General features: G+C 37.8%; 1 protein-coding gene across 2 annotated transcripts in view; it reads left to right on the top strand.

Annotated features, from left to right (window-relative positions):
• The window catches only part of Chchd3 (coiled-coil-helix-coiled-coil-helix domain containing 3), a 264171-nt gene that overhangs the window by 169226 nt on the left and 82209 nt on the right, over nucleotides 1-12736 (top strand). For both annotated transcript variants that reach the window (XM_042696002.1, XM_042696001.1), the window contains exon 5: nucleotides 38-121. In XM_042696002.1, the coding sequence (XP_042551936.1) occupies nucleotides 38-121 (84 nt within the window). The remainder of the gene's footprint in view (nucleotides 1-37; nucleotides 122-12736) is intronic.

Genomic DNA, 12736 nt, shown 5'->3' with positions numbered 1-12736 from the left:
TTTCTTGATATAGTATATTCTTCGTTTCTTTTTTTAGGCTAAGCAGCTGGAAGAAAAAGACCGAATGATAAAGAAGCAGGATGCATTCTACAAAGAGCAGCTGGCTAGACTGGAGGAGAGGGTATGACTATTTCTTGTCATTGATACTTGTACTACATTTGCAGCTTCCCTTACATTCATTTAAAAATCATTAAATTAAGACTTTAACTTCAAGGAAATGAAACCACGCCAGTAGGTCATTCTCTCCGGAAATATCATATCTTCTTTTGCTGTTTTTGGTATAGTTGTGTTATTGGTTTATTGATGCATTTTATCACTTGAAAAGTCCCTCACATGTTTTCTCTTTATTCAGTATGTTTGTAAGATTCATTGTCTCCATTTCTAACAGTAGAGTGCTACTAATAGCTCTTCCAAACACTGACTAAACTTGAGTAGATTAGAGGTGGTATTTCTTAAAGGTGATATTGTACTTAGGAAAAGCCCTTTTCACTGCCTTTTTGGTTAAGAAATGTAGGAGCCAAATAGTAGTCCTTAGAGAATAGACTTGGGAGGAGAGGAGGGAGTAGAGCTTATCACTGTGCAGAGACACAACTGGGAATTAGGACTACAAATGAAAGAATGAAATCAGTTTAGAATGGAGTTGTATACTGGACTAGATTTGTGGTCTAGATTAATTTCATACATATCCCATAAACTATAAAGTGAGCTGTCTCTTCCTTTTTTATTTTTCTGTTTTGTGGTGGGGCTTGACCTCAGGGCCTGGGTGTTGTCCCTCAGCTCTTCAGCTCAAGGTGAGCGCTCTACCACTTGAGCCATAGCACAACTACTGGTTTTGGGGTGGTTTATTGGAAGATGAGTTTCACAGACTGGGCTGGGCTGGCTTTGAATCAGTATCCTCAGATCTCAGCACTAGGATTACAGGCATGAGCCAGTGATGCCCGGCTTTTCTCTTATTTTTGATCAAGACTCCTGAAGTTTAATTTGTTTAGAATATAATATTTGATACTAAAGAAGACCCAAAATTCCTGCTTGGTATGGTCCTTTATCTGTTAAATGTATTTACCCATCTGTCTATGTCACTAGGTTTAGCAGATGTCCACTTAAGTTTCTGATATATGTCAAGCTCTTGACTAGTGCCAGAGATGGATGCCCCAGTTTTGAAAATAAAATAAACATCAACTCTCATGGAACTTAAATCAGGTGAAAAGCCAGTTTTAGATAGTATATGGCAGGATGGATATTAAGAGGAACAACGAATTGGCAGGGAAAATGAAGTCCTAGGGCCAATGTGTAGTTTGGGGTTGGATGGAGAAGAAATGAGATAACATTTTGGAAGAGGCCAATAGTAAAAGGGAAGCAAGTTAGCATCAGAGCCTTGGGGCAGCAGTAGTGAGCTTGGAAGGCCATAGGTTTGCAATAGCAATCTAGCTGTTTTCTTGGATAGGAGTTGGTAAGAGGCAAATTCAGAAATGGTATGGTGATGACTTGCACCAGGGTGCTAAGAGAGGTTAAAAAATATGTTTGGATATTGCAGTGGTAAACTGACTGAATTTGCTGATGGTTTTGACTATAAATAAAAGAAAAAACTCAGAGTAATCTTTAGGTCCATGGCTTTTCTAACTAAGAAAATAAATTTTCCATAGGAAAGATTATTGAGATAGAGATTATTGGGATATGAGTAGTAGGAGAAATTGGAGAGTTTGGTTTGAATATGTTAAGTTTGTGACACTAAGATATTTATGTAAAATCATTGAACAGATACAGAATGGAGCTATGACTCAGGTGGTAGAGCACAGGCCTTGAGCAAAAAGGTCAGGGACAGCAGTCAGGCCTTGAGTTAAAGTCCCATGACTGTCACAAAAGAAAAAAAAAGTAGTGTGGCTTAGAGCAGACATCAACAATGTTTCCGGTAAAGGACCTGGTAGTAAATACTTTAATTCCTGTGGGCCTCATTCAGTCTGTGTTACAGTGTTTCACCTCTTTCTTTGTAATTTGAAAGTAAGTGAAGGTGGCTATATATACACATTGAAGTTTGGATTTTTGTATAGTTTGCATGTTGTCATTTTTTTTGTGGTTATGTCTTCAACCACTGAAAATTGAAAATGCCATTCTTCAGACTATATAAAAATATGTGGTGATGGGGGGGGGGGGGGCGGGGAGGGGAAAGAGGGGCGGAGGGCGGGCGCCATGTGACCTTGCGGTTATAGTGTGCAGAAGTCTTTCCGTGTTCCAACTGTGTCTTGCGTACAAATCCCAGACATGTCCTATTCTTGCTTTGCATCTTGGAGAGCCTCGCTCATCTATTTCCTCATCCCCAGAAGGAGGACATAACATCATTAACCTCACTAAGTTAAAATGAGCTATTACTCATTTTTCCTGGAATGTATCCTATCCATGGAAACCACTGAATCTATAGTAACTTATTTTCCTTTTATATTTCCAAAGCACTATTACACACATTAAGTGTTAGCATTTCTGGTATGATTTACTCACTAACACCCAAGGATAGTCTCCTTTGCCATCAAATTTTATTTTGGCAGGTACTTCATAATAAAGGTAATAACAATGCCTTTATTATTTGCATTATTTTGTAGGGCAGAAGAAAAATCATTGAAAAATATTCCCTCATTTCTCATAGACCTTCCAGTTTGACTGAGACAGTTCAGAGGTTTATACCGGGTACTGAGAGGACTTGCAAATCTGTGCTTGTCTGCTTAGCAAGTGAATTGTTGTTTGGGGCTCCAATTGACAAACAGTAGATCAGATGGATACAGTATAATCAATATATTTACTATCATAATTTTGTAAAGATCAGTCTGGAAAGTAGTTACTTAGGAACTTAAGCTGAAAATTGAGAGGCACCAATGAGCTTAGACTCCTGAGGTACAATGATTACTATTGATTACTATTTGTTAATATTTAACTCCATATTTCATAATGTATAGAAAACATTAGGATGGGAGTCAGGGCATAGCTTTCTCATGGTATTAGATTATGAGATGGATTTAGTTCATCTTTACAAATGTAATAACGTCTCTTTAGTTTTCCATGTATATAATGAGAATACTACTCTTGCTGCCTACTCCATTTTGTGGGGGTATGGGAGAAGCTAAATAAGATGATGTACAGAAAAGCATCTTGAAAACCGACAAGAGTTGCCATCCTAGAATGTCCTAAAAACCATAGAATTACCTTGGTTACTCAGCTTCCTCTTGTCTTTTGCCCATTTCCAGGAAGTCTTGCTCTTGTTATTTCCATTTTTAGAGTAATTAGAAAGACATTAAGTCTGTAAGATGAAACATTCTTTAGATTTAATCCAAAAGGTTATACGGAGATTTTCTCTGTATTGTTATGCTAGCAAAGGAACAATGGGTATGCATTTCTATTTGTGTTAGAGGGCATAAAAATGCTAAATACAGTAGTTCCTAATGTAAGAATAAAACGACAATATTAACTTACAGAATCATGTAAGTTGCTTTGAAACTCAAGTTGTCCTGGTGTGTATACAGTAGATATATCTTTAACAAATACAATGATGAAACAAACTTAAGTCCATAACCAGAGGTATATTATTAACGAACAGGGAGCCCTCAACAAGTCTTAGGGAGGAACTCCAAATGAATCTTGCCAACTGCTGTCGGTTAGACTAACAAACACACCTCTGGGCCTTAGCTGTTTTCATTGGCTCCAGGAAGATTTCTTTCTCCCGATTCCCTTAAGCATTTGAAGCTCATTTAGTTTTTATAATACAACTTGGTTTGCTCCTTGTAAGTTTATTTCAATAAACTCATTATCAGGCTAATTTTAATAAACTCATTATCAGGTAACAGTGTGGCGTTTTTCCTTCAGGTGTTTGTCCACCAAGGGCTTCAGATAATTTTCTCCTTTGACTAACATGTGAGGTGAAATAAGTATAATTTAACCAGACACGAATTTTTACCATTCTTAGAACGAGTTTTCAAAGAAGGTCAAAGCCATTTGAAAGTTTTGCAACTCCTTATTTCCCAGTCAGCCAAACGTTGCTGACTTATCAAATAGCAGTGACAGTGATATGAAAGTAAACTTCTATCTTAGGTATGTGTCCTGAAAAAGACTTGGAGTAAATTATTTCCTGCTTATTGGTGTAGGAGTCCTGAAAAAATACTAATTTCAAAGGAAACCCAGAGTATCTGTCAAAGAGAAGACTCCAAAATACTTAATTTTAAGAGGTCTTTCCAAAGTCCTCAGTGAATTTTTTTTTGTTTCCCTATCTATATTGATATATGATGGACAAATCCACATACTTTATAGCTCTCTTTGTGTGTCATACTGTATCCATAGTAATTGTGACCCATGATGTGTATTTATGTTGTAAATTCCTTCAGGGAGAGCTCATTTTCTTCTGTGTTTTCTTCAATTCACATATAGTAGGAGCATAATCAAGGAACCTTAGATTTACCAGACTCCTACCATGTATTATTAGAAACAATAAGCAAGTCATTTAAAAATATACACGGGGGGCGGGGGAGCAGGGAGGATTGGGGTGGGGGAGGATGGAGGATGGGAAGGGATGGGAAGGGGAAAAAAAGGAGGAGGCTACAATGCTTGATAAGAAATACACTCATTATCTTGCCGATGTAATTGTAACCCCTCTGTACAGTATTTTCACAATTAAAAAAAATCACATGCATAAAAAAATAAAAATAATAAAAATATACACAGACAGTTTACTTTTTCCTTCCCTGATTATTGAATTGATAATTCATCCTTTGTAAAGGTCAAGTTTAACACAACATTTTGATATTTCTTACCAAAACTATAAGTTCTGTCATTAAGAAGTTCAATCCTGGCTGGGTCCAGTGGCTTATGCTTGTAATGCCAGCTACTTGGGAGGTGGAGATCCCTAGGATCACAGTTCAAAGCCAGCCTAAGCAAAAAGTTTAGCCAAGTCTCAATAAGCTAGGTATGGTAGTGTTACATGTCTATAATTCCAGCTATACTAGAGACATAGTTACCTCTGTTTGTGTCTGCCTGAGGCAGATAGATGAAGGAAGGAAGGAAAGAAGGAAGGAAGGAAGGAAGGAAGGAAGGAAGGAAGGAAGGAAGGAAGGAAGGAAGGAAGGAAGGAAGGAAGGAAGGAAGGAAGAGAGGAAGGGAGGGAGGGAGGGAGGGAGAAGAGAGAACAAAGAGGAGGAGGGATGGAGGGAGAGAAAGAGGGAGTGGAAGAAAAGAGGGAGGGAAAAAATGGCAAGATCATTTCTGAAAAATAGCCTAAAAAAGAAAGGCCTGCAGGATGTGTGGTGCACAAGAGGTTGAATTCAAACAGCAGTACTAGGGAAAAAAGGTATCTTGTTGAGTAGTATTAGTTCTCTCTTTTTGTTTCTAATACAACTTTTTTAGTCCTGTTATAATTTGATTATTGCTACCTCACAACCCAAAATGTTAAATATTCAAAATTGCATAATTTTCTCCCCAGGATTTGACACTGGCAGGACAGCTTTGACCAAAAGGTTATAAAAAAAGGTCTTATTACCTAGCAACTACATCAGATACTACTAAAATTTATTGGAGTATCAAATTGTGCTTCTTTCACTTCAGAGTTAGAAAGCTGTAGCCACTTGAGCAGCTTGAATTTTTCAAAGTATTCATTCTGTCCTACTTTCATGGTGTTGCTATAGGATAGTTGTCTTATTTTTAACCGTCAAGAAGGAAAAGGGAATACATTTTTTTTACTTTTGCGAAGTTGTTTTGTTGGTTATTTCAGTACAGTCTGGATTATTGACGTGTTCTTCAGAAAGATGTGTATCCTTCAGTAATCTCTTGGTTGTGGGGGTAGGGAAAGCAAGGACTTTGGGCATACAACAGGGTTGAATCCACATTTTCCCAGGACCCAGCCAAGATGAAGGCACCAATTTCCCAATGAGGTCTTGAAAACTTGACATTTTTGAGGGTTTAAGTGTCTTAATTTCTCACTCATAAGCTCTACTGATTTGCTCTACTGAGTCTACATTTCTCTTAGCCTTCCTAAGGTTGGTAGGGTTTGGCATGGTGTGAAGGAGTGTATAAAAGATCTGGTGGCTTCAGGAGCTGAGGAGATGAAAAAGCTTTAATGAGGTAGTTAAAGAACCCTGATCAACCTAGTCATTTACAGACTCTGGATTCCAGCAGTTTGTAGCTAGCCCTGCAATAAACCCTGTAGAATTATGACAGACAGGGAATTGTATAAGCTGGCAAAAGAGAGTCATTTGAGAGGAATGGTGAAGAAAATAAATTGCCATTAAGAAGAAAGATATTTTACTAGTTTCACTTGTGAGGGTTGCTAATTAAATTCTATAGTCATGCATACATCAAATGAGTAATTTTAAATATATGTCACTTATAGTAGATGGCATTGCTTATATTGCATCATAAAGTGTCATACTTATCTGTATGATTAATTGGCTTTTTGATTGCTTGACTTCTATATCAATTAATATTTTGTTTCTTTGTTCCTCTGGAAAGCTTGGGGAGGAACATAATGCCAATAATGATAATAAAAAGAAACAACAACACGACAGGACAGTCCATTCCCTCAAAGAGTCAAGGAGGAGAAGAAATTTTTATGTACTTATACTACGAGATGAAGTCTATCCTTGTAAAATAAACCAATGAGTGGAGCTAGTTTAGCATATAATAGAACCACAGCTGAGCCACTGAGATTCTAAAATACAAACAAGCCTTTTGGGAGGAGTATGGCAATAACTTAATAAAAATGGTATATGGAATAAAAAATTCTTTGATTTTTTTTTTTTCTTTCACTAAAGTGCTTTCTAAACATTTGTCAATGATTTTAGGTCAGTGGGTGGCTTCTTGTATAAGATCCTCACCTTCACATAGTGATTAAAAGCAGAACTTCATGTAGATTTGCCTGTGTGAGTTTTGCACACCTAGAGAGATATATTATTCCTTTGATTCTTGGAAATGTTGTACTGATTTCCTCATTCATGTGAAATCTGGGCAGGTTCCCTGTGGCTTCTATAGTTACTGAGAATTGCAGGAGCAGAGATGAAGTTCTCTGGTCCACAGGTTTGCACACTGAAGACAAGAGAAGCCAGTGCTATTGTAACTGTGACAGTTACTTCAGAGATTTCAGAAAACTTGCTTGGAGAATGTCTGTTGAGTTATTTTAAGCAAGAAATGAGGGTTCACATAAACACACATATATTAATTGTTAGGTAAAAAATTTAATAAGGCCCATACATCACCATATATTTTGATACACCTATTTATAGCTTAGGTGCAAAGACTGAACCATTCTGTACTCTTTCTTACTATCCCAAAGAAGGTTTATTATTGCCTTGCAATAATATTTTTTAAAGTAGCAAGTATTTTTTAAAGTAGCAAGTAAGATTTTTCCTCATTTCATTCTCTGGGAAAAAAAAAATCAATACAGTTTAGTGGGTATGAAGGTCTTATCCTTAATTCATTATTCAACAAATCCTCCAAATGCATTGGCTTTTCTGTTAACCGCTCTGAAATTTTGAGTGGGAAATGTGGTTTGAGTAACCTTGAATTGCTTTTTTAATCTGGCTTTAGGGATACGAGTCTTACTTTTTTTTTTTTTTTTCCCTTCCTGGAGTGAGCTTTAAAAAGAGCATCCCACTAAAATGATCTCCTTAACTGGAGCCAGTTCTTCTGTGTCTGACTTTAGAGAAAAGATTTGCAAATCATGGGATCAGCACTTAATTTGGGGCTCTATTTACCATGTTGGCTGTCAAGAAGTATTAACCTTAAGGTAAGATGAGACCATGGAGTACAAAGCTGTGAGCGGACAGCATACAGTACACCAGGTATTAAATAGCATTATCCATCCTGCTTGCTACAGTAAATAGGATTTCACTATTATGATGTGTCAGGCCTTTCAGTGAAATCACATTTACAAGACACTAAACTGCCATCCTCTCTGCTGAGCTGCTTTATTCTGGGATCTTGCTTTCATATTAATCCTGTTGGTAGGAAATACTTGTACCAATTCTGCATGGAAATTATAATTTAATGATCTCTTCCTTTTCTCTATTCAGAGATTAGAATGGACCACTGTGCTTTGCAGTGATAGCTCCAGGGCTCTGGGCAAGATAATATAGAGTTCAGCTTTAAAGCCCAGGGTTGCCTTTCTGTGAGCGCTTGTAATGATCCCAAGTGTGAAGATGCCACAATGTGGGTTACCTACGTCCTCACCTCCCCATGTTTCCTTTGCCTTCTGAAAGACTGCAACAAAACAATATGATTCTGTTTGCCACGATGGCTTTTTAAAATAACATACCAAGCTACCTGAATATGTAGAGACAAGGGAAGTAATGAAGCATTGAAATTCAGGGCAATTCATTCTAGTTTTAAAGATTCTATATGTTTTGTGGAGGCTAAGCAAGCCATTGAATGTGACAAACAATTAATACCTCCTTTCCCTTCTTTGGAATCTTTTTCTTTCTTTGCCATTGCCAAAAATGTTGTAGCCAGGAAGTCGTTCTGTTTCCTTTGTATGAGATTGAAAATGGACTAATCTTTTGAATTTTCTTCACATCCAATTTGTAAATTAGGGATTATTTTGCTTCTTGATATTATGTTTATTTATAAGTTTCAAAAGAACTTTATTGAGGCACACCAGCCTTATTTTTTTGTGTTTTCCTGACTGAAAAATTAAAAAACATGAGTATTAAATTTTTTAAAGGAAATTGCAGGGCTTGTGTTAGAAAATGCTCTTCACTCCCAGTTTTATGCACAGACCATGAGACAGCTGTGCCTTCTTGAGATTATATTGCAATACATTAGTTTCAGTTAGAAAGATACATTTGGTCATTACAACATTTGCAAATGATGTTAGCTCATAGAATCACCCAGAAGGAAGTGCCCACATCTGAATGTGTCATATCAAGCAGGTCTGCACAATAAAGTCAGCATTTAATGAAGGGAACACAAATCCAATTTGGTCACTGAGATTAAGGTAGGATTTTGACCTTGACCATTCTTATCAGTAATAAGGTGGCTAGCGAGAATCAGTGGCATTCACCACTCATTCACAAACACATGTATTAATCTCCTACAAGGGAACGTGCATTCCGCATAAATATGATAATGAATACGAATGGCATAAACACACCTGGGCATCTGGCACAGACCTTTTCATTCACAGAATGGATTCATGGGGACTATGCTTGATTCTTTATTTTCAAGAGCAGAAGTGTTTTGTGAAGAATGTCTGCTATCCACTGATAGCTGGTCAGAAGATCATGGCACCCAAAGGAGATTTAATGGGTTGGAAAGAGCTAGCAGGTTAAATTTTCAGATCAACATCCAATGCCTGATGTACTAGGTCGCCATGGAATCTCTGAAAAATAAATATTAAGCAAGTAGGTTTCATAAAGACGAAGCTATTTCCCCTTTGATCACAGTGATAGCACCTGGCACATATTAGACATGGGATTTTTTTAACTAATGACTTTGTGAGACTGTGGGCTGAATTCTATCACCAAATAAGTTGAAGAATGTTGAGTCTAACTGAGACATCTTTACTACAGACCTTCTGAGAGTTTATATACATCCAGAGTTCACAAGAGGAGCTGCCACTGGGTACCATGTTTCAGCATTGTTATTTTCACTACAGAGTCTCCTTTTTGGAAACATCCATTAATCTTTCCTGCTGTGTCATCTGAGATTTGCATCTCTGCAGAATACAAATACTCACAGGTTTTGAGTCACCCATGGCATCCTTTGATATCAAAGTAGAGAAGAAATAGAATTCTATTGCAGATTTCCTAGTCTGAGGGCTCCTGGGAACTTGCGCATGTCCTGGGATTGCTTCCCCTTTGCACTCTGTGGACCAGTGAGAAACAGGCTGGTTAAACACACTGCAGCTCCCTCGGGCAAGGCTGCTCTCCCTCCCCACCGCCCCTCCTCTGAATTCTCCTTGTAAGCCTTAGTCACTCTAATAAGAGTCTTTGTGAAAAGTGCAGCACAATATATACTTCTCAATTTTGTATTTATATGCATGGTCCTGATTCATGCTTAGCTTTCTCAAGCCTCCTCAGAATTAGAAATCACAAGTAGTAGGGTTTTATCTGAACTTTACTATGTTGAGATTCAGAATCTTGTGGTGGGGTTTTCTGGCCTAAGTCTAGAGTTGTTTTGTACCTGGAGATGATACAAGCCAGTGATTACACACTCAGTAATTCATTTGCCTTCAGATGAAGTTTGGAAAGATAGCTCAGGTAACACTGTACATCCATATCCCCTTGCATCCGGCCCCCTGTGAGTGCTGTCACAGTGAGGACCATGTCGGTTCCCTATTGTAACTGAAGTACGGAGACTAGCACTTAACATTTAACTGAGTACATGCTTGGTGAATATATCTATTGAATAGATGAATGAAAGTATGAGTAGGAGGTCACGAATGGCCCATGGAGTTTAGAGATAGTTCTTCCAGGTTGCTTATTAACTGCTCACTTCAGGGTCTACCTTACCTGCAGATTTTCAGATCAGCTGCCATCCTTCTTTTCTGATGAAATTAAATATCAGTGCAATTAGAACTTTAGAGATAAATCATCCTTACTAATGAGTCTTCTATCCATTGTTTTTAGATAACTTGCGAGTGGTGTAGAATTAGTTTTATCCACAAGCCTAGTGCTAAATCATGCACAACTTTATGTATTTTTTTTCACACTTGGCTTTTGGGTGACAGTACTCCTGGGTACTGTGTTCTCTGAACAGCCTTCTTGTTCCAAGGCCCTTGGCCAGGAAAAACAGTGTGAGAATCATCATTATAGCAGCTCAGAATTAAAATCCTTTATCCAAAATGCTTGCAGCCAGGACTTTGTTTTGGATATTGCCTCCTTCCCACTCCCTAGCTTTTACAAGAGTTGTATGAACATAGTAGCCTAGCTTGGGGATGAGACCCAAGTCTAAAAAACAGAATTCATTTACGTTTCATATACACCTTTTACAAACAGCCTAAAGAAAACTTTGTATAATATTTTTATATATACTTACATTTTAATGGTAACCCAACTCATGCGGTTAAGTGTAGAATTTTTCACTTGTGAAATAATGTCAGTGCATAGAAAGCTTCTAGTTATGAAGCATTTGGAATTTTGGGATTAGGGATGTTCAACTGGAATGGTCTATTAAGAGATTATCATAAGCTAGCAGTGCTTGAAAGGATTTAACCCAGTACTGTAACATTTTATCCCTAAAATAAGAGAAAGGCATTTTTTCCTCCTATTCACCTAATCAATTTGTTGATTTTTTTTTTTTTTTTACAGTAATGGAGTTTGAACTCAAGGCTTTATGCTTGCTTGAGCAGCAGTTCCAGCTTTTTTGTGCATTTAGTTTGAAATAAGGTCTTGATTTTTCCATAGACCATCCTGGACTACATCTTCCTGTTTACTCCACTTGCTTTATCTGTGGAGATGAACTCTTGTGAATGTTTTTGCCTAGGCTAGCATCCATCCTGTCTTACATGGTTAGGATGACGTGCACCCCTACATGTATTAAGATGACAGCTGATGAACGTGTTGCTAGGCTGGCTTCAAAACTCATCCTCTTACTCTGAACCTATCAAGTGTTTAGAATCATAGGCACGACCCATTGTGCCAAGCTAATTGCTGGTTTGGTTCTTGGAAGATTAGAGACCTTGAGTGACTTGCTTAAGGTTTCCCAGCTAGTACAGTTAAGCCTCTGCCTTTCTCTGCTCTTAACAGCTCCTTCTGGGTGAGCACTGCTGGACAATAAAGCTTCCAAGAGGCTTTGGTTGTGCATTTATTATGTGTTTTAACCCCCCTCCCATTATGGGCATTTTTTTTTGTTTTGAGCCACTAGACTCAAGTAATAGACTGTCAACTAAGTATGCCTTAGCAATATTTGGTTGACTACTTATTTAGAGGTTATTTGTCATAGGCTTACATCATAGCGGATCATATTTATGGTAAGGAAAAATTCCTTTCTTTACCAGCTTCATAGTCAGGTATTATGTGATGATGATTGGATATCATTATTTAGGGTAGCTGTGGTACAGTCTTACAAAATAAGAGCTGGTGATAACTGGAAGCAATAAAGGAACTGTGAAGTAGGGTGTACTTTTCTGAAGGGATAGAGTAAAAGAGGTTAGTTGCAGAAATTCAATGGGGCAAAATAACCAGAAATAAAAGCACAAGTCAAGGTAGCTCTGCCAGGCCGTGGTCATGAGACTTAGTGTGATGGCAACTAGCAGTAGCACTCTGACATCTCCCTCGAACCACTGCCTGTTCTGCGTCGCCCAATGCTTACATTGTTTTGATTCAAAAGCTTAGTTTATGGCCACCAAAATATGCCTTTAGCATTACTGAGTTTTTAAAACAGGCATTGACTCTTGTTTTATCTCTAGTTTCATGCCATCAGTCTTCCTGTCATAGAATTATTTGAATTTCATTTTCTCTAGACTCTGCCCTCAAAATTAGTTTCAGTAATTAATATCTTAGTAAATCCACTGCTGACTCAATTCCTGCTTTTAACTTTAGCTTGTTGACAGATTCTTTTCTGGGTACTGACAGCACCAAGGTTCCTCACTAACAAATCCCCGAGCTTCTGTTTGCTAGATTTTTGGAGAGAGTCTTACTGTGTAAATAGGCTGGCCTCAACCTATGATCCTCCTGCCTCTGTCTCCCCAATGTTGGGATCACAGGAAGTATACGTCATCATGCTTGATCCCAAAACTTGCTTTTCTCTGTACATTCCTTTGCTTCGTTAG

Source organism: Dipodomys spectabilis, unplaced genomic scaffold (genome assembly GCF_019054845.1).
Source record: "Dipodomys spectabilis isolate Male_0828 unplaced genomic scaffold, ASM1905484v1 ptg000197l, whole genome shotgun sequence".
NCBI lineage: Eukaryota > Metazoa > Chordata > Mammalia > Rodentia > Heteromyidae > Dipodomys > Dipodomys spectabilis.
Note: the sequence above shows the minus strand (reverse complement) of the source record. Positions and strands in the feature narration are given on the sequence as shown.